The sequence below is a fragment of the Protopterus annectens genome, chromosome 4.part1 (genome assembly GCF_019279795.1).
Source record: "Protopterus annectens isolate FY-2018-M chromosome 4.part1, PAN1.0, whole genome shotgun sequence".
Lineage (NCBI taxonomy): Eukaryota > Metazoa > Chordata > Ceratodontiformes > Protopteridae > Protopterus > Protopterus annectens.
The window spans coordinates 377,598,601-377,621,594 of record NC_056734.1 but is presented as its reverse complement, the minus strand read 5'-3'; the positions used below and the strand labels follow the sequence as shown (position 1 = coordinate 377,621,594).

General features: G+C 43.5%; 1 protein-coding gene across 1 annotated transcript in view; it reads left to right on the top strand.

Annotated features, from left to right (window-relative positions):
• The window catches only part of EIF2B5 (eukaryotic translation initiation factor 2B subunit epsilon), a gene marked incomplete in the record, with an annotated part of 757,864 nt that overhangs the window by 161,441 nt on the left and 573,429 nt on the right, over window positions 1-22,994 (top strand). The window contains 2 exon segments of the mRNA XM_044070200.1: window positions 18,710-18,887; window positions 21,863-21,943. Of these exon segments, the coding sequence (XP_043926135.1) occupies window positions 18,710-18,887; window positions 21,863-21,943 (259 nt within the window).

The window sequence follows — 22,994 nt, the reverse complement described above, 5'->3', positions numbered from 1 at the left end:
AAGGAGTCTTGGCTGGTAACTCTAGATCTCAAGGAGGCATACCTGCACGTCCCCATACGACCAAATTGCAGAAGATACCTCAGATTTCTTGCAGGATCAGAGCATTATCAATTCTCAGCATTGCCCTTTGGCTTATCTACTGCGCCCAGAGTATTCACGAAATGCCTGGCATCAGTAATTGCTCATTGCAGGCCTCAGGAATTCAAATTTATCCTTACCTGGACGACTGCCTGTTACAAGCGGACAACAAAAACAAATTAACAAAAGATTTGGAAAGGGTCATTCATCTACTACAAGCCCTGGGATACACAGTCAATATAAAAAAAGTCAAGGCTGATACCATCCCAAAGGATAACCTTCTTGGGTGCAGATTTGGACACATCAAAACAAATGGCATTCCTGACAGTAGAAAAACAGGAGCAACTCCTCTCTACTTCATGGCATTAACAAAGCAGAACCAGCTAACAGCAAGAAAAGTCCTGCAAGCTCTCGGTTACATGGCATCCTGCATAATATTGATTCCACATGCCAGACTACATATGAGGAAGTTACAGTGGTACCTAAGGAATTTATGGTCTCAGCACAAGCACAGCCTAGAAACCCAGATTCCAATAATTCCATGCCTGAAACAAGAATTCCAATGGTGGGCTCAGGCCTGTCAATCAAACAAGGGACTGCCCTTCCACAGCACTCAACCAAGCCAGACCATCACAACAGGCGCTTCAGACCTCGGTTGGGGCGCACATGCTGGACAAGTGCATACAAGGCTTATGGACTCAAGACCAGCTGCACCTACACATAAATCAAAAGGAAATGCTGGCAGTAAAACTGGCAATTCAGGCATTCAGACCATTTCTTCGACAGGGTCAACTGCTGATAAGGACGGACAACACCACAGTTATGTGGTACATCAACAAACAGGGAGGCACACATTCATACCCTCTATGCCGGATGGCAATGGACCTCTGGAATGTGGCACTGAGCTTCAACATTCAGCTTCAAGCAATTTTTGTGCCAGGAAAAGAGAATATACTAGCAGACATCCTAAGCAGAACTACCACGGATACCCACGAATGGATGCTGCATCCGGACATCTTCAAAACCATTACAGGGAAATGGGGACTACCAGAAATAGACTTATTTGCATCCCCACACAATCACCAACTGAAAAAATTCTGCACAAGGACGTACCACCCACTTGCTTGGAAAGTGGACTCCCTATCTTTCAGTTGGAAAAACCTGACAGCATATGCATTCCCACCTCTTCCTTTGATGCACAAGGTGCTATTGAAGATCAAAGAAGACCGTCCAAGGATCATCCTGATAGCTCCAGTCTGGCCAAGGCAACATTGGTACCCATTACTGAGGAGCATGTCTCTGGAACAAATATGGCCTCTGCCCCTAGTTCCCTTGCTGTTAACACAGAACAACTTCAAAACCCTGCATCCAAACCTGAAAACACTGCAGCTGGCTGCCTGGAACATTGCATAAGACCAAATAACCCAGATTTATCTCAAAGGGTTAAAGACATTATCTTGGAGGCTCGCAGACCCTCAACAAGAAAAAAAATTATTCAGCAAAATGGAAAAGATATCTCATTTGGAGTACTGCAAAAGGAGAGAATGTGTCACTGGTAAACATAGCTAACATCCTGGAATACTTGGCAGAGCTCTTCCACAACGGCCTGTCCTATTCTTCCATTAAGATTCATGCATCAGCTATTTCAGCAGAATACAACTTGGATCCTCCAGTCTTCTCACATCCTCTGCTCAGGCAGTTTCTGAGAGGGATTAAAAATGTAAAGCCACCTAGGAAGCCACCATTGCCAGCATGGGACTTGAACTTTGTGCTAGAAAAGTTGACACGCCCTCCTTTCGAGCCAGCAGAAACAGCAGAATTACAGTACTTATCATGGAAAACTGCTTTCCTGCTTGCAATCACTTCAGCAAGAAGGGTATCTGAGCTACAGGCATTAATGGCAGAACAGCCCTTCCTGATCTTCCATCAAGATAGAGTGTCCATGAGAACTAATCCTTCCTTTATGCCAAAGGCGGTCTCCAGGGTATCTTTAAATCAAGCTATCCACCTACCAACATTCTTCCCCAACCCACAGAACAGGGGAGAAAGACTGTTGCATACCTTGGATGTACATAGACAATTGCGCTACTACCTGGACAGGACCAAGAGCAATAGAAAGACTGACCAGCTACTGGTAGCATATGCGACAGGAATGGAAGGAAAAGCAATTTCAAAACAGACAATCTCTAAGTGGATAGGAAATTGCATTAGATTTTGTTACTCCTACCATGGGAAGAAAACCCCAGAAAACATCAGGCCTCACTCTACAAGGGCTACAGCCACTACCACAGCTTTCTTACGAGGAGTGGCTACCAAGGACATTTTAGAGGCTGCTACTTGGAGCTCCGTGCATACATTTGCCAAGCATTATAATTTACCTTTATACTCCAGATCCCGAGCAGGTTTTGCCACTGCTGTTTTGCAAGGGATCTTAACTACACCATAATCTTATTTCTCCTCCTCCCCAGTTTGGCTATGGTATTCTACCCATTTGTAAGGACTGCAGATGCATCCTTGAAGGACATACTACAGTTTTGTACCTACCATAAATGTAGATGTCCGATAGGCATGCATCTGCAGTCAGGATTACCCTCCTTCCCGTCTGTGGTACTCCTAGGGTATTTGCCCATCTTGTAGCTAGCTGGGGGAATCTATTATGGTGTATTTGTTTGTATATATGTACATACATGCTTATTTTTTGTTTGCTCTCTACTATTTGGAACCATTTGCATTTATCCAAATTTAGCCTTCCTAGAGGGCACCTGGCATCTGGGGCAAGAAACACTGAGGAAAATGGTGTCGGCTGATGCCTTTATACCCGAAGAACTGCCGCTATGACGTCGGGTGAAGTGCGACACCAGCCGAGGCCAGACCCAGACTTTGGAATCCGGCCGACCGAAGGGCTGCCTGACGACAGGACAACCCCAGAAAGACTCATTTGTAAGGACTGCAGATGCATGCCTATCGGACATCTACATTTATGGTAGGTACAAAACTGTACTTTTTCTTGGTAGGGTATGAAAATGAAACCTGTACCCTCGGTCTATAATGTCCAAAATCCATCTGTCCTTTGTCAGTCTGTGCCAGTTTTCTGCAAACAGAGATAATTTTCCGCCCAAGGGAGCTTCTTGTTGTTCCCTGGTAGGCGGTAGTAGAGGAAAGTCATTGAGATTGTGGTTGTTGGGCAGGAGAAACCCCTGCGTCACTTCTTTGGTTTCCTGGCTGCCATTGGCGTCCTGTATGGGCCTCTGTATTGGCCTCTTCCTCGTCCACGTCTCTTCTTACCCCTTTTAATCTTTTCTGGATTAGGAAAGGACCAGTTTTTTGAAGGCCAGTTCCTACTGAATCTGGGGGTTGAACCTGAGGAAATCCTTTACAGTTTGAACTGATTTTGCTTTTTCTTCAATGGTCTTTAGCACATCCTTAGCATTTGCCCCAAAAGCTTGTTCTTTTCAAAGGTGCATCCAGAAGTTTTGCTTTTACGTGATCTGGTAGAGGTTGATCTTTTAACCAAGCATGTCTTCGCATCACTGCCCCTGTCATAGCTGCCCTACATGAAGCTTCCAGTGCATCATATCCACACTGCAGGAAGTGATTGCTTACTTGCTGAGTGTTATGTACAGTTTCCTGCAAAGTCTTCCTGTCTAAAGGATCAGGAGAAGCTAGTGTTTTCTGTAAATCTTCTAAGAGATAATCCTGATATTGGAACATATGAAAAAGGCAATTTAATGCTCTCATAGATAAAGTAGTGGAAGTGTAAACCTTTTTACCCCATCTCTCTAAAGACCTTGCCTCCCTGTTGGAGGGCAAAGGATTTTTAGAGGTGGAGGCTGAAACTCCTTTAGGCCCCTGTGAAATAGTTTCCAAATCAACAGTATGGGCCCTGAATAAATGGGAATGAGTTTCTGGGACCCTGTAATACCTGTCTGGCTTGGCTGGTGCAGGAGGGAGAGTATCAGGGGTAGCACTAGAATCAGAATACAAATCATCCAGGACATCAAGTACAGGAGGAATAGCTAAGGGCCTGTGCTGAGGCTTCTTAAGAAAAGTCCTAAGGCGTTTCCTGGAATCAGAATATTCTTGGCCCTGCCACTTGAAATGCTCCCTCATGGTGTGCAGAACTTTCCCAAAGGAAATATCCTCAAGAGGGGAGGCCGAAGGGATGCAATCTTCTGCATCTGAGTCCTCATAGGTCTGGAAGAGCTCTTCCTGGCTATCAGAGTGGACAGAGCCCTCAGAGTCTTCATCTGAAGGAGTAGGGTCAGCGGGTTCAACCCGGGGCCTTTTATCAGGAGGAGGCTGGGATGCTCTCTCTGGATGGGTCTGTGAACCTCTAATCATGGAAATTAAATCAGCAGCCATGGACATAATTTGTCTCTCTGGAGTCGGCTGAGGTAAGGATCTTGAAGTAATATGCTTTGTTTTGCTGGCTGCCTTAGCCCTAGTGTAGGCCTTAATAGACATGGCCATAGGAGGCCTGGCAGCTCCACGTGCAGGAGTGACCTTGTCTACAGCAATGGTCTCGGGCATCTCCTCGGTTTCGTATCCGGAGGAAAATCTATAACTGGCGTTGGAGTAATGTCTGGAATCGAGTCGCCGGTACTGCGGTGTCTTCGGTTCGAGCGGTGGAGAGACCGTCTCAGAGGGAACCGGAGCACTCACGCTAGGTTTTGGCGTGGAGTCGGTAGACGCGGGCGAGGATGTCGGTCCCGGTCTTTTCGCTTTGGGAGTTTGCGATGTCGGAAGATCCGGCGGCATGGTATAAGCAAATTTATCGCCGAAAAGTCTTCAGCGAACTCCGCCCGGCGCCTGAGAGTGCGCTTGTTGAAGCGAGCACAGGCTACACAGGCCGAGACGCCGTGGTCTGGGCCCAGGCAAGGGAGGCAGTAAGAGTGGAAATCCTTATGAGCTATTTGTTTACCACAAAAAGACAATTGTTAACTTTTTCAGTAATTTCTGACATCGGCTGAGGCAAGAAAAGGTCCCAACGGGATACTTAGCTTTTTTTTTTATGACTTCGGTATCGTAGAATACAGGAGCTGACCGACCGGCACTTGCGAACTGCTTCTGCTTCGGGCACCGCGCGGCAAGAAAGACTGAAGAAAATGGCGTCGGCTGATGCTTATATACTCCAGCCGCTCTGACGTAGGAGAGAATTGCGACATCAGCCGACGTCGGACCCAGACTTTGGAATCCGGCCGACCGAGGGCTGCCTGAGGCAGGACAACCCACATGTTATGACTGCAGTTGCATTCTCGAAGGACATCGCCTTAGGACTTTCCTTAAGAAGCCTCAGCACAGGCCCTTAGCTATTCCTCCTGTACTTGATGTTCTGGATGATTTGTATTCTGACTCTAGTGCTACCCCTGATTCTCTTCCTTCTGCTCCAGCCAAGCCAGACAGGTATTACAGGGTCCCAGAAACTCATTCCCATTTATTCAGGGCCCATACTGCTGATTTGGAAACTATTTCACAGGGGCCTAAAGGAGTTTCAGCCTCCACCTCAAAAAATCCTTTGCCCTCCAACAGGGAAGCTAGGTCATTAGAGAGATGGGGCAAAAAGGATTACACATCCACTACCTTATCTATGAGAGCTTTAAATTGCCTTTTTCATATGTTACAATATCAGGATTATCTGTTAGAAGATTTACAAAAAACATTAGCCACTCCTGATCCTTTAGACAGGAAGACTTTGCAGGAAGCTGTACATAACACTCAGCAAGTAAACAATCACTTCCTGCAATGTGGATATGATGCACTGGAAGCTTCATGTAGGGCAGCTATGACAGGGGCAGTCATTCGTAGACATGCTTGGTTAAAAGATCAACCTCTACCAGATCATGTGAAAGCAAAACTTCTGGATGCACCTTTGGAAAAGAACAAGCTTTTTGGTGCAAATGCTAAGGATGTGTTAAAGACCATCGAAGAAAAAGCAAAATCAGTTCAGACTGTGAAAGATTTCCTCCAGGTTCAACCCCCTAGATTCAGTAGGAATTGGCCTTCAAAAAACTGGTCCTTTCCTAATCCAGAAAAGTTTCAAAGGGGTAAGAACAGATGTGGCTGAGGAAGAGGCCAATACAGAGGCCCTTACAGGGGACGACAATGGCAGCCAGGAAACCAAAGAAGTAACGCAGGGGTTTCACCTGCCCCACAACCACAATCTCAATGACTTTCCTCTACTACCGCCTACCAGGGAACAACTAGAAGCTCCCTTGGGCGGGAAATTATCTCTGTTTGCAGAAAACTGGCACAGACTGACAAAGGACAAATGGATTTTGGACATTATAGACCGAGGGTACAGGTTTCACTTTCATACCTTACCAAGAAAACAAGGCATGCCAAACCTACCACAAAATCAGAGGGCTGAGGCTATCAAGCAAATCACTCTGCTGACTCGGATGAAAGCAATAGAAAGAGTTCCACAAGACTCAAGACTGTTCCTTGTTCCAAGAAAAGAATCTCAATGGAGACCAATACTGGACTTGTCCGCATTAAACACCTTTCTCATAGTACCAAAGTTCAAAATGCTGACTCTACAGCAACTCCTTCCCATGCTGGGCAAGGGTTCGTGGCTGATTACTCTGGACCTCAAGGAGGCATACCTGCATGTCCCTATCAGACACAGCTGCAGAAGATACCTCAGATTTCTTGCAGGGCCAGAGCATTATCAATTCTCAGCATTGCCATTTGGCTTATCTACTGCGCCCAGAGTATTTACAAAATGCCTGGCTTCAGTAATTGCTCATTGCAGGCTCCAGGGTATACAAATTTACCCGTACCTGGACGACTGCCTCATACAAGCGGATGACAAATTGATGTTGACAAAAAACCTGGATTATGTCATACGATTACTTCAAGCTCTGGGATACACAGTCAACTTCCAAAAGTCAAGACTGCAACCATCCCAGCAAATAATCTTCTTAGGAGCCAAACTAGACACAGCCTCTCAGATGGCTTACCTGACAGAAGACAAGCAAGAGAAGTTAACTCATTACTTCAAAGGTTTAGCAAAACTCACCCAGATGACTGCAAGGAGATTCCTACAGGCCCTGGGTTACATGGCATCCTGCATTCTCCTGGTCCCATTAGCAAGACTACACATGAGAAAGCTTCAACGGTATCTAAAAAGCATTTGGTCTCAACACAGCAACAACTTGGAGACAATCATACCACTCATTCCATGCCTACAAAAGGAATTCCTATGGTGGGCCTCGGTGAGCCAGGCAAACACAGGTATGTAATTCAAAAAACCACAGATAACACAGACCATGACTACAGACGCCTCAGACCTTGGATGGGGGGCGCACATGGAAGGCAGGTGTATACAAGGACAATGGTCTCCAAAGGAAACACATCTGCATATAAACCAAAAGGAAATGCTGGCAGTAATGCATGCCATCGAGGCCTTTCAACACCAACTCCAGCAAGGCCATTTAATGATACGGACAGACAACACCACTGTGATGTGGTACATAAACAAGCAGGGGGGCACCCACTCTTACCCCCTTTGCAGACTAACAATGCAGCTTTGGGAGAAATCACTGAGCCTAAACATCCATTTACAACCCCAGTTTGTTCCAGGAAAAGACAATGCGTTGGCGGACAGCCTAAGCAGGAATTTCACAGATCCACACGAGTGGAGGTTACATCCGAAGGCCTTCAGACAACTCACTTCGACATGGGGCAAGCCAGAAGTGGACCTATTTGCCTCTCACCTCAAACATCTTCTACCAAAATTTTGCACAAGGACATACCATCCAAAAGCTTGGAAAATAGATGCCCTCTCATTCAACTGGAACTCCCTAGCAATCTATGCATTCCCACCTCTGCCACTGATGACCTCAGTATTACTAAAGATCAAAGCAGAGAAACCCAAGGGAATCATAATAGCTCCGGACTGGCCAAGACAACACTAGTACCCACTACTACGGAGCATATGTCACACCAGGAGGTGGGCCCTTCCCCAGTGGCCTCTACTTTTGACTCAACACAATTTCGAAACACTGCATCCAAATCTTCAGACACTGCAGCTAACAGCCTGGGAGATCCCATAAATAACTTCAGCTTATCTCTCTCCAAGGAAGTTCAGCGGATACTAACAGAGGCTCAAGACCATCCACCAGAAAGGTTTACTTAGCAAAGTGGAAAAGATTCAGCAATTGGAATACCAGCAAGGGACATGATGCATCATTGTTGAACATCCCACTCATCTTGGAATATTTGGCAGATATGTTAAAGAATGGCCTCTCATATTCTTCCATAAAGATACATGCATCTGCTATTTCAGCTAGATACAACACTGATCCTCCTGTTTTTCTCACCCTTACTAAGGCAATTCCTCAGGGAATCAAGAACATTAAGCCACCACGAAGGCCCCAGTGCCAGCCTGGGACCTCAATTTTGTCTTAGAAAAACTGACTCTACCTCCATTTGAGCCAGCAGCTTCAGTTGACTTGCAATTTCTCTCATGGAAGACAGCTTTCCTGTTGGCAATTACCTCAGCAAGAAGGGTTTCGAGCTACAGGCCCTAATGGCAATACCACCCTTTATTATTTTTCACAGAGACGGGTTTCATTAAGGACCAACCCTACTTTTATGCCAAAGGTGGTATCTAGGGTTTCTTTAAATCAAGCCATTCATCTGCCTGCTTTCTTCCCAATCCTGAGAATAAGGGGAAAGACTGTTGCATACCTTGGACATTCACAGACAACTTCGATACTACCTGGACAGAACCAAGGCCAGTAGGAAGTCTGAACAACTTTTGTAGCTTACGCCCTGCAGTCCAAGGAAAAGCAATTTCAAAACAGACTATTTCAAAATGGATTGGACATTGCATCAGATTCTGTTATTCCTTTCATGGAAAGACTGTTCCAGCCAATGTCAGACCACATTCCACCAGAGCTACAGCCACCTCTACAGCATTCCTAAGAGGGGTGCCTACCAAGGACATTCTAGAAGCTGCTACATGGAGCTCCGTGCATACATTCTCCAAACACTACAATCTCCCTCTATACTCCAGATCCAGAGCAGGATTTGCTTCGGCAGTCCTGCAGGGTTTGATTGCCACACCATCTTTTCCTAGAGCATTCCTCCTCGCCCAGCTAAGCTATGGTATTCTACCCACATGTTATGACTGCAGTTGCATTCTTGAAGGACATAGTACAGTTTTGTACCTACCATAAATGTAGATGTCCGATAGACATGCAACTGCAGTCGATTTTCCTCCCTCCATACCCCTCTATGCCTAGGGTCCACTCCTATCCCTGTTTCTCTTAGCTGGGGATATCTGTTATGGTGTATTTGTTTTATTGCTCATTTATTTGTTTGGAATCCTGTGTTTGTCTTCCAATTTGATTACAGCCTTCCTTGGAGGGCACCTGGCATCTGGGGCAAGAAACACTGAAGAAAATGGCGTCGGCTGATGCTTATGTACTCCAGCCGCTCTGACGTCGGAGAGAAATGCGACATCAGCCGACGTCGGACCCAGACTTTGGAATCCGGCCAACCGAGGGCTGCCTGAGGCAGGACAACCCACATGTTATGACTACAGTTGCATGTCTATCGGACATCTACATTTATGGTAGGTACAAAACTGTACTTTTTGTCCTTTCTGTGCATCCCTGCCTCTCCCCATTGACAGAAAAGCTCTAAAGGGATTCACAACCAAACTTGTCTTTTAGTCAGCTCAGCTCAACTTGAGCTGCCTGACCGTTTGGGCACGTGGAAGATGCCCTGAAGCTTTGGAAGATGACTAGCTGTTGTATCCTTGGCAGGATGTAACCCATAACAGCTAAGGGTGTTGCAACAATGATCATTTGAACATCTACTGTTATGGTAAGTTTACTTACACAGCTGTACTGTCTTGCACGTCTAGACTGGATCTAGTCATGACTTTTTTCAGGCTGTGCTTTTTGGTCTTACCACAACAACATAGGTGTTCACCAGCTGAATGGCTATAGTGACAGTGTACCCGAGGCTGAAAGTTACACAATTCTTTCCGTGTCTGGCCTAGTGTCAGCATAGGATTCTCTACTATGCACATTCACTTTGGTGAAAACTGCAAATTTGCAGAAGGGGCCCTTGCAAATCACTGTATCTTATATGTAGTTGCACGGACGATAGTTTGTGCAAGGTCATCCTACCACTGTAAAGAATACCCACAGTTCAGGTGATTATGGCTATCCTCCTCCAGTAAGTGTCAATTCCTACCTCCCTGTGGCTCAAGGTACTCGTGGTTATGGCAGGTACAATATTTCTTGTACCTCATAGCAGGTATCTCATCAGAATTCTTCACTGGACATTGAGAACTCCTTGGTGACAGATTTTAGAATCTTATTGCAGAAGATGAAACTCTGAAAAGCGTACAGGTCTCATCTCATTTGGTGCATACATAACCTAAACCTTACCCTGTGCAGTCCCTTCTTACTTCCTGCTCTTATGATGACAGTTGCCACAGACACATCAGCCCTAGAGTGAGTGAGCTTTGTCAGGGAATGACTGTATAAGATGTCTGCAGTCTTTCAGACTGTCTGTCTCTCACACTAATGGTGCCTTTGTCATTCAAACTGGCTGTGTTGTGGTACATAAACAGGACAGAATGCATCCATATCCCGTCTGTTGGGAAGCAATGAGAATGAGCTATGAAGAGGAAGCATTCTTCGATTGCAGCCCATATACCAGGAGAATCCAATTCCCAGGCAGACTGGTTCATCTGTTTGCTAATGCCATACAAGTGGTCTGTAAGCTCGTCAGGCATGCAGATGATATACTGCTGCTGGAGAAAACCTTGTTATGATCTTTTGCATGCCCAACCAGTGCTAAATGCAGCAACTGGTTTTCTCTAATACCTTCTGTGGAGCAGTGGCAAAAGAACCTGATGTTCATCGTGTTTCACTGTTGCAGTCATGACTGTAGGGTTCTCCCCTGCCGGCAGGCAGCCCTCGGACGGCCAGAATTCCAAAGTCTGGGTCCGGCGTCGGCTGTTCAACCATGCTCCCTGACGTCAGAGCGCCAGGAGTACAAAGCTAACAGCCGACGCCATCTTCTCCAGTCTTTCTTGCCGTGTGGTGATAGCAGTTCGTAAGTGCCGGTCGGCTGACTCCTGACGAATTTTTCTCATATACTTTGGTCTGAAGACTTTCTTCTCCATTCAAAGTTAAGTACCCCATTGGGGAAACTTTTTTCTTGCTCCACTCCGATGTCAGAAAAAGTTAATAATTGTATTTCATGTGGGAAGCAAATACCTCATAAGGATTTTCATTCTTACTGTATTCCTTGCTTAGGCCCTGACCACGACGTAGCTAGTTGTCGGTTTTGTGCTAGATTCAATCAACGTACAATTAAGCGAAGGTACGATTTTGCTTTTCATTACTTCGGTAGGCGCTTTAACTACAACATGCCGTCGGATACGGTCCCGGCTACCGGAGTTCACAAACGTCGCAAAGATAAAGACAGGCCTCCGAGGTCCAAATCTGATGATAGCGCACAAGCGGAGCCAGCTTCAGGTTCGGCCATCGTCAGTGAGGCGCTTTTGCAGCCCCTGTTGTCGGCCATTTCAGAACCGACGGCCGAAACGGACTCTCATGAGGAGCCAACCAGGCCTTTAAATATTTCTGTTGCAGGACCTTCGGACAATGCTCCTTCGGATGGGTCCAGAGCCGCTGTGCAGGTACCGGCTTCCGAAGGGGTTTTCAGGCCTACTCAGCTACTAGTAAAGGCAAAGCCAAAGACAAAGGCAAAGACTCCTTCCAAATCAAAGACTACAACACAGGCCTCTTCTGAACCCGCTCCCAAATCACAGAAACAGTTACTCAAGATGGCGGAGGATTTACTTATTATGATTAAGGGTTCACATCCCCCTCCAGATAAAAGGTCAAGGCAGGATGTTTATTATGATTCCTCTGATCAGGCTTCTGTTTCCTCAGTTTCTTCTTCTGATCAGGAATATTCTTTCCCTCCTTATGAGGATTCTGATGCTGAAGAATCCATTCCTTCAGCTTCTCCCCCTGAGGATTTCTCTTTTGGGGAAACTTTGCATGAAATGAGGGAACATTTCCACTGGGAAGGACAGGAGTATTCGGAATCCAAGAAAAGACTGAGGGATTTTCTTCTTCTTCCCCAACATAGACCTCTGGCTATTCCTCCTATTTGGGATATTGTGGATGATGCCTTTTCGGAGGCTAACTTAACCCCTGATTCTTTTCCTCCTGCTCCTGTTAAGCCTGATAGATATTACAGGGTTCCTGATTCCCATCAGTTTTTATACAAGAACCCTTCTGCTGACCGTGAAACCATTTCTCAGGGTCCTAAGGGAGTTAAGGCCGCTTCTGCCAAAAATCCCATTCCTACTGAAAAGGATTCTCGATCCTTAGAAAGATGGGGCAAAAAGGTGTACACTTCTGCTAGTTTGTCCATTAGGGCTTTAAACTGTCAGTTTCATATGCTAAAATACCAGCAATTTCTCTTGTCTGTCTTTCTGCCTGTGCAGATGATAAGGAATTACATGACTTATTGCATGCCACTGAACAGGTTGGGAAGCATGGTTTACAATGTGGATTTGATGCCTTGGAGGCTTCTTGTAGGGCTGCGGCCTCTGGCACAGTCATTAGAAGGCATGCATGGCTAAAGGAACAAAATTTGCCTGAACAAGTAAAGGCTAAATTATTGGATGCTCCTGCTCAGCATAATGTTTTATTTGGATCAAAAGCTGAAGAGGTGATTAAAAAGATGGAGGATAAGGCGAAATCCATGCAAACAGTTAAAGATTTCTTACAAGTACAGCCACCTAGATTTAGCAGGAATTGGCCTTCAAAAAATTGGTCCTTTCCCACTTCAGACAGGCCTCAGAGGGGTAGACATAGATGCTCCAGAGGGAGGCCTCAAACACAAGCTGCTTATAGACCAAGACAGTGGACTGCTTCCACCCTTAGGGGAGGAGAGGACAGGTCACAATCTCAAAGGAAACAAACTCAATGACTCCCTCTGTTGGGCTACAGGAACTTCTTGCCTGGAAGCCCCTCTCGGAGGAAAACTCTCTCTTTTTTATCAAAATTGGACTCAAATAACCCAAGACAAGTCGGTTTTGGATGTAGTTTTAAGAGGTTACAAATTCCATTTTCATAACTTGCCAAGGCCAAGCGGATGGCCAGACCTTCCAAAACATCAATGGATGGAGGCCTTAAACCAGGTGGAAGCTCTTTTGGCTATGAATGCCATAGAACTTGTTCCTCTTTCAGAGATGGAAAAGGTTTTTACTCAAGGCTCTTTCTAGTCCCAAGGAAGCAAAATTCATGGAGACCCATTCTGGATCTGTCGGTCTTGAACACCTTTCTAGAGATTCCAAAATTCAAGATGCTTACTCTACAGCAGCTACTTCCAATGCTGTCCAAAGATGCATGGATGGTAACTTTGGATTTAAAGGAGGCATATTTACACATTCCCATCAGGCAGGATCGCAGAAAATACCTCAGGTTCAAGGCCGGATCGAGGCACTTTCAATTCTCTGCGCTGCCCTTTGGATTGTCTACTGCGCCCAGGGTCTTCAGCAAATGCCTGGCTCCGGTAGTAGCTTACTGCAGACTCAAGGGAATTCAAATTTACCCTTATCTGGACGATTGTCTAATTCAGGCAGACAGCAAGGATGTCTTACTCCAGCATCTAGAATTTGTACAGAACCTCCTCAAGTTCCTGGGATTCTCTGTAAACATAAAAAAGTCAAATTTGACACCATCACAACAGATAACTTTTCTGGGTGCACTTCTAAACACCACAACCCAGATGGCATTTCTGACATCTGAAAAACAATTACAGCTGGCTTCAACTTTCAGAACCTTGGCAACTTTAACTCAACTATCTGCAAGGAAATTCCTGCAGGCTTTGGGTTACATGGCCTCCTGCATCCTTCTCGTACCATATGCAAGACTACACATGAGGAAAATACAGTGGTACCTAAAAAGTGTATGGTCTCAGCATTGCCACAGTTTAGACATACTGATCTCCGTCCTTCCTTGCCTTCAAAAGGAATTTCTTTAGTGGTCCAGGGCATGTGTTCTAAACAAAGGGAAACCCTTCCGTCTGCCTCCTGCCACTCAAATTCTAACCACGGACGCCTCGGATTATGCTTGGGGAGCCCATTTTCAGGGAAATTGTCTGCAGGGCCTTTGGACAAAGGATCAGAAGCACCTGCATATCAACTTAAAGGAGATGTTAGCCGTTCAGAAAGCTCTATTGGCCTTCAGGAATCTTTTACAACCAGGACAACTGCTAATACGGACAGACAACACCACAGTTATGTGGTACATAAACAAGCAAGGGGGATCTCATTCCTACCCCCTTTGCAGACTAGCTATGGATCTATGGAACACAGCTCTAGCTTGCAATCTGGATCTTCAACTCAGTTTCTACCAGGGAAACAAAACTTCCTGGCAGACAGTCTGAGCAGAAACCTTTCGGATCCACACGAGTGGATGCTGGATACCAAAATATTCAGGATGATAGCAGCAGTCTGGAGATGTCCTCACATAGACCTCTTTGCATCCCATCTCAATCATCAACTTCAGAATTTTTACACCAGGACTTTCCACAGAGAAGCTTGGAAAGTGGATGCCCTGTCATTCAGTTGGAGGAACCTCTCGGGATATGCCTTTCCGCCTCTTCCTCTTCTTCCACAGGTTTTATTAAAAATAAAACAGGACAAGCCCAAGATGATAATCTTGCTGGCTCCAAATTGGCCTCGGCAGTTTTGGTATCCAACTCTAAAAAACCTATGCCTGGAGCCCCCTTGGGTTTTACCTCAGTCTCCGAACCTTCTGTCCCAACATCAGGGTCAGGTTCTACACTCTCATGTCAGTACTCTCAGCCTGGCAGCCTGGTTAATCCAGGGCCTTTGATTTCTTCTTTACTACCCAAGCAGGTTATGGATGTCATTTTAGAAGCTAGGCGTCCTAGCACTAGAAAATCTTATGCAGGAAAATGGAAAAGATTTTGTTCCTGGATGCAGGCTCAGGATCCTGATCCTCTTCTTCCTAACATTACTTTAATTTTACTTTACTTGACAGGTCTCTTACATAGGTGTCTCTCTTTCTCTTCCATTAAGATACATGCCTCTGCTATTTCTGCTCATTATAATACAGATCCTCCAATCTTTTTCCACCAGCTCATGAGGCAGTTTCTCAGAGGAGCTAAGAACTTAAGACCTCCTAGATCTCCTCCCATTCCTGCTTGGGATCTCAATTATGTTTTGGAAAAACTAACCTTGCCTCCTTTTGAGCCTGCTGCCTCTTCTGACATCAAGTTTTTATCTTGGAAGACAGCTATCCTGTTAGCCCTTACCTCTGCCAGGAGAGTTTCAGAGTTACAAGCTCTTATGGCTGTGGAACCTTATATTATTTTTCATCAAGACAGGGTATCTTTGAAGACTAATCCTACCTTCATGCCTAAGGTGGTCTCTAAAGTGGCTTTAAATCAAACTATCCACTTGCCAACCTTTTTCCCCTCTCAAAATAAAGGGGAAAGGATCTTACATTCCTTGGATGTACACAGACAACTACGTTTTTACCTGAACAGAACCAAGGACATCAGAAAATCAGAACAATTGTTTGTTTCTTATGCTTCAAGTTCCCAAGGTAAAGCCATTTCAAAACAGACCATTTCTAAATGGATTGCTCATGGAATCAGATTTTGTTATTCTCACCATGGAAAGCAAATCTCAGGGAGTGTTCGGACTCATTCCACCAGAGCTGCTGCCACTTCTGCGGCCTTCCTCAGGGGAGTTCCTACCAAAGACATTTTGGAAGCTGCAACTTGGAGTTCAGTGCATACTTTTTCTAAGCACTACAATCTACCTCTCTACTCTAAGTCTAGGGCAGGCTTTGCCTCTGCAGTCTTGCAGGGCCTTTTAGCCGCCCCTTCCTCTTTATGACCACCTCCCTTTCTTTCAGCTTTGGGATTCTACCCTACAGTCATGACTGCAACAGTGAAGCACGATGAACATAGTACAGTTGTGTACACCTACCATAAATGTAGATGTTCGAGTGTCTTCACTGTTGCAGTCTGGGTTTCCCTCCCTCCTGTCCCCTCTTATTTTTATTGTGTATTTCCTTTTTTCACCATTCGTCTGAGGTGTATTTGCAAAGGTTATGGGACCTTTTTCATTTTGGGACTCCTGACATCTGGGGCAAGAAAAACTGGAGAAGATGGCATCGGCTGTCAGCTTTGTACTCCTGGCGCTCTAACGTCAGGGAGCATGGTTGAACAGCCGACGCCGGACCCAGACTTTGGAATTCTGGCCGACCGAGGGCTGCCTGCCGGCAGGGGAGAACCCTACAGTTATGACTGCAACAGTGAAGACACTCGAACATCTACATTTATGGTAGGTGTACACAACTGTACTTTGTCCTGAAGTTGTGTCCATTCTTTTGCCCTTTCTTCCATTTCCCCTTATTCCTAAGTTTCTCCCGGAAGTGAAGGTCAGCAAATCGAGAGTAGTTCCCATAGTCCCATTTTGGCTTCATCAAGTTTGGTTCCTTATGTGTGGCTATGCCTTCTGAAGAAGCCTGTATATCTGAGGCCTTTCAAAAATATACTCTCACATTCATCCATCAGACATCACCTGATGATGTTCCTGCATAGTTTGAGTCAATTTCAAATGCTGAGATCTGTTCTCAGCTCTTTTTCTAGCTCTGTTTGATGACCTTTCTCAGATGTTCAGTACTAGACTTTGTTATTGCTCTGCTAAAGTCCATCTCTCAGCTGTATTTAATTTCCAGCAACAGTTCATTAATACTTCTTAGGAATCTGTCAAGTGTGTGCAAAGCCTTTTACAGAGGTACAGGTGTTGTTAGACCATTCTCCACTGAGAATTTCTGTCCACCCTCTGAAACAAAATTGTATGTTGGAGAAGTTTACATTATTCCCTTTGAAACTGAACCTAAGACAGAATTTTTTTCCTAGAGGATTATTTGTCTAGTAACAATAACTTCAGCTAGAATATTGTCAGAAATGTCAGCCTTGTGCATTGATTCTTTCTACCTGACCTTCCACAAGGGCAGAATATGTCTTCAGACAAACCCACCTTTCATGCCACAGGTAGCAACTAACCTAAATCTGAATCAAACCATTCTGTATTCTTCCTTAACTCTCCTAGAAAAGTAGAGTATTTCTTAGAATGTTTAGATATAGACTGACAGGTAAGGTTTTACCTCAATGGACCAAAGCCAGTCAGGAAAGACCATCAGTTGTTTATATCCTGTACTACAAATACACTGTTCCAAGAATCCAAAGTCCCACTGTCCAGGTAGTTTTTTTTGGACGTTTTATATTTTGTTAATGAAAAATATGGTAAATCTTTTTCATCTGCTCTGACTGTATATTCAGCAATGGCAGTAGTAACACTCTAAGCATTTTTAGTAGATCCTCCTTAGATTAAATTTGTGCAGCTGTAACATTATCTCCTCTGCATACATTTGCAAAGCCTAACAAGCTGTATATGACCTCTAGCTCAGGATTGTCCTTAGCCCTATTACTTGAAATTATTTCTTAGGGCCATCCAAGAGCTGGTGACTGTGTCTTGAAGAGAATGGACATGTTCATCCTATATGAATGTCGTGCATTTACCATAATGACAAATCAAGATAGTCATAATCCATACTTGACAGGAGAGGACTAGAGGAAGTTGTTTTAGCTGTAAGGTCTTTTCTTGTTTGATATGTTTTCTAGTGCTTCACATTCAAGCATCTTACTTGTTGGACTGGAGAAGGTTAGAGAGAATTGTGGTACATTATAGGTTAGAGAAGGAGATGGCACCTGGGAAATTTCTTAACTACTGAGCTGTCTTGAGCATGGGATTTAAGTCATAGATAATCCTAATATTCCCTCTTCCACTCTATTGTTGCGATGAATACATCATTTTCCTTTCTCAGACCTAATTGGAGAGTTATATGTAAATATTTTATGCCACTTTATTTTTAAATTTCTCACAAAATGACAGGTTTGTTTTTCATAGTGAATTATTATTTGTATTATATTTATGGAAAAAAAGTATCTGTGCTGAATTTAAGTGCTGTCTTGATTGCTTAGAAGTTTTTGAATGTTTGTAACACAATGAATGCTGTGACTATTTCAATTTTTAGCATATTTAATGTTGAAGCCTTGATAATAGGCTTTATATATTTTTCTATATTAGTAACACTAAAATAAAACAATTAGAAAATTGTTGCACATCATTATGGTAGTCCTTTTGTCAGAATGTTGTGGTGCAAAACTGTTTAAAAGTACAACTTAGTCTTGTTTGCAAACTATGCTGTATTTCCAGTCTTTTTATGCAGTAAAGTAATTCTTACTGTTGTTGTTTATATTTAACAGTCACATTTACGAACCACAGCAGTTGTTTTCTGCATTTTAGATGTTCACCTGTGTATTAGTTAGCATTGTTTATTGACAGATTTTAAGTATAATCAATCACACATGAACAAATGCCAATCTTACACAGCATGATCAATGCTTTCTAAGGCTATTGCAGTGTTACCTAGATTACTTCAGTGCAATACAAACTACTACTATAGCATTTTCTCTAGAAGCAAGGCCATTTTATAATCTTTCAGCTTTACCTAATTTTTGTTAATCTGTTTTCAAGGCTGCGACGTAAAGAAGGAAATAACATCTCAGTAATGACAATGATTTTTAAGGAATCATCTCCTGGTCATAGGGCCAGGTGTCAAGAAGATGACATAATTGTGGCAATCGACAGCCAGACAAGTAGAGTACTTCACTACCAGAAGACACATGGACTTAAAAAACTCAAGTTTCCAATGGTAACCTGCTTTTTGGCATTCATTTGTACACATATGAATTTATATATATATATATATAGATATGTGTGTGTGTGTGTGTGTGTGTGTGTATATATATATATATATATATATACCTGCTAATGTTTCAGTTAACAGAAACTTTTAATTTTGGAAGAGTGCATTACAATGATTTTGCAAATAAGCAGCAAAGACAGACCTTGAAATTAAGGAAGCTGTCCTCTTTGAAACTACAATTGAAGTTTTTATGTAACAGTCTCCTATCCCCTCTCTGCCATTCAAACTTTAAAACACACGTAATGGTATTATGAATATTCTGCTCATTAGTAGCATATCCTTCAGCTACAGCAGTGGTTGGGAGCACATTGTTTTGCAATTGTTAATTATTAATGAGCTTAGTGTTCTCTTGTTGTGACCTTACTTTCTGTAGAAGCCCTGCTTTCTTACCTGAGCATTCTTGCTCTCAGGTTAACCTACCAGTATCTCCATTTCCATTAAGGGCTGGTGACCCTGCTTACCTGACTGGATGGTCCAAATCATCGTTTCTGCCTAGAGGCCCAATACAAGTATAACATACAAAGACAAGTGGAGAGACGTCTTGTTGTGGACATTGCTGAGTAGGGGTTGGACCCCTTTGCTGCTCCTGTTCCTGCAGCTCTTTATTACGTGGCTCACATTTTTGATGGTAGTCTGAGTTTGGCCTCCATTAAGGTCCACATGACAGCTGTATCCAACTTCTGTTTATCAGTTTAGGCTGTCAGAATTCTGCCGTAGATTCACTTAAGATGTGCAAGACCTTCATCAGGGAAGTTTTTCTGCTCGGGCCTCCCCACATAGAGCTCTTTCTGCCATGAGATCTTACCTTTATTTTGGAGCAGCTCAAGCTTCCTTTGATCCAGCCTCCTAAAGTTCCCTTTGGAAAATATGAGCTACTGGCCTTATATGCCACTATTCCGTATCTACTTTTCATGGAGATGTGGGTAGACTTGCATACTAACTACTCCTTTGTGCTTGGACATTCAGAGTGCTGCAGTTTTATACATGTACTACTAAAGAATTTAAGAATGGTTTGTAGTTATTTTCTCCTTTGCAGATAACAGGTTGGGCAAAAAAGTATCCAAGGGTACAGTATTGAGGTGGCTGTCTAATTGTATAAGATTCAGTTATGAGAAATATGAGAAATTCTTGTCTAGTGAGCCTAAAGCACAATCTGCCAGTAAAGAATTCTCAGACCTTCAGTAATGCCTCCATTGACAATAGTTACACAGCTGCTTGTGGGCTTCACTGGGCATCTTTGTGAAGTATTGCAAGCTGGGTGTGATCGCCTGGTATCAGTTGGCATTTGAAACTCCCATAATTTGAGATATTCTTTCCTGAGGCCACTTAGAAAGGTCCTGTGGGACGTCTGTCCCTGCAGTAGAGGTGGAGGAACCAGACCATGTCAGATTCAAAAGTTATGTACTTACCATGACAAAATAGATCTGTATGGTCATGGTTCATCCTCTTCTAAATTCCCTCCCACATTCCCACATCCTGACAAGTGAGGAGTTACAGTTATGTGATTTTGTTAGCTGTAGTTTCTCCAAGTGGTGTTCTCAGATCTGGAGTAATATGGTAGTGCATTGAATCATGGGTAAGGAGGAGCAAGTTCAAGCCTGGGAAAATCCTACTGGTACTGAGGCGGTTGAGAGGTTGTGTATAAGTACTTGGCAGTTAAGATTAAACTGCAAAAATCTGTCATTATGGTGAATACATAACTTTTGATTATGGTAAATTCTTTGCGCAGCTGTACTTGTTCCTTATAGCATATTCTTTGTCAAGACACATTTCAGCATTGTCTGCATATTTGTTTTGGCCTATTCCATAAGCATCTGTAGTGCAAGTGGAATATTCTCTTATGATGTTTGATAGCTTGTTCACAGCAGAGGGTGAATGGTGTATGACCTCTGTGTTTATAGTGAATAGCTACAGTAAAAAGTAATTAATTTCATCTTCTGAGTTATTCATCTGGCAGTGCATCTTAACAGTCAGATGTCACCTTCAGCGAGAATAAAATGAGACTATAATCGCAACAGTATTGTAATGATCCTTGATATGTTTAGATAATGCTTTCGAATATATTCAGAAGTAATGGCTTTATTTCATGTTCTCAAGTAGACCAAGTAAGACAAGTCAGATACTTCTAATTACTGTTTTAGCTTTATTCTTGTTTTTTTTTTTTTTGCCAGAAGGAAAACGGCAAACTGAATGTGTCTTGGGTTGGGAAAGAAGGTATTTGACATGGTCATACAGTTTGCAGTGGTGAGTGTAGGATTCAAACCCTATCATTTAGTGTCCTGTCACTGCATTTGGCAGCCTGCCCTTGAGATATCCCGTTGTTATTACTTACTGTAATAATTGACAGATCACAAAACATTGTATGAAATAAGTGGTACACAGAACATTTAGAGCTCCACATGGTGCCAAATAGGAGCCCATGCTTGGGTACCCCTTTAGGTTTATGTTAAAAAAAGAACTTGCTGTAACATTTGCCTTAGAATGTTTGCTTTGTAGTCTTGCTGTGTTCTTGGAGTTTGTTCTGCTGAAGAAGGTGAGGGGGTAAACAATACTCAATAAATGTGTGTTGGTGTGGGCAATTAAATGACTGTATGTGGCTTTTTAAAAGAACCACCACACAAGACCACAAGGGAATATATCAATGTCTCTGTAGTGTTATTACCTATTCTGTTTTATTTTTATTGCATTTTATTATTTCTTTTAATTGTTCTGCTGTTATTAAAGATTGCAGGCAACATTACTTGTAGTTTTAACAGCATACTTTTTGTGGAATTTGCCACTGTGTAAGCAATGCCTGAAACAGCTCAACTTACTTGCATCACAGTACATCATAAAAAAGCTTCTTTTCACTGGCTTTTTACTTTGTCAGAAGCATTTTGAGTATGCACATACATTAATTTGTCATGTTTTCTTTGCGCCAGGGTATGTTCCAGAGTGGTAGCAGTGAAGTTGACCTCCGCCATGATCTCCTGGATTGTCACATCAGTATCTGCTCTCCTCAGGTGATGGGTTTCAATTAAATTTTAAATGTATACCTCTGTTTGATTAATCTATATAATCTTCAAATCTCTAATTAGGTTGACCCTTTTGCAGTTCCATTTATGAAGTTAAGGTTATACAACTGTAACAGCATGAGATCCTTCATAATCCTGTATTCCTTTTTCAATCCAAAGATTAAGGAGCTACCATGGCTGCATATAGGAAAAGCCTTTATGTTGTATTACAGCCCACCCCCTAATCGGCTACTGTACACAGTGCTTAGAAGTATCTCTGGCATAGGACCTAATGTAGCGAGGTCTCCAAGTCCCTCCTGCACTGTATGCCACACCATGGAACAGTTGTCAGAGTGGTGCTGGGCAGACTACAGAGGGCAGGGTTGACCATTAAGCCCAGCAAATGTCAGGTGGGTATGGCAGAGGTCTCCTACCTGTGACATAGAGTGGGGAGTGGTAAGATCAGGCCAGAACCTGCCAAAGTGAAGTCATTCAGGCATGTCAAGTAATGTTTTTATATTTCTTGATAAATGGTAGTGTGCTGCAGCAGGGATAGCCATCTGTCAGTGTGATCACTCTCTCTAGATGATTGTCATTGTTATGTAACACTTTGACCCCATGTACAAGAATGGGAAATGGGATGTGAGTAGATGGACACAACTGTAAGGTGCTTAGTAATGGTAAAGGGATGCAAATTGATAGACTTTGTAATTGACGTGCCTTGTATACCTGGAGAGCTACAGTATGGCATGCATTAGAACAGGCATGCTGATGACCCCATACATCTTCCAAGTTTTTGCTGAATGGTGATGGGCAGAGGAGATGCAATCACCCAAAGATCCATGTATGAAACTCCTCTCGTATCAACTGGTATGATAAGAGTACATCTGCTGTTTAGCGTTTGATCTGTGATAACAGTATGTATGTTGACATTTAAGTAGTCTGAAAGCTATGCAAGTAAAACAACAGCTAGTTTAAGTTGTCACAGCATTAGCTAGGACTGAAATAGTAATGCCCATTTGTTATACCAGGTAGGTCCACTGGGCACACAGTCCCTTTT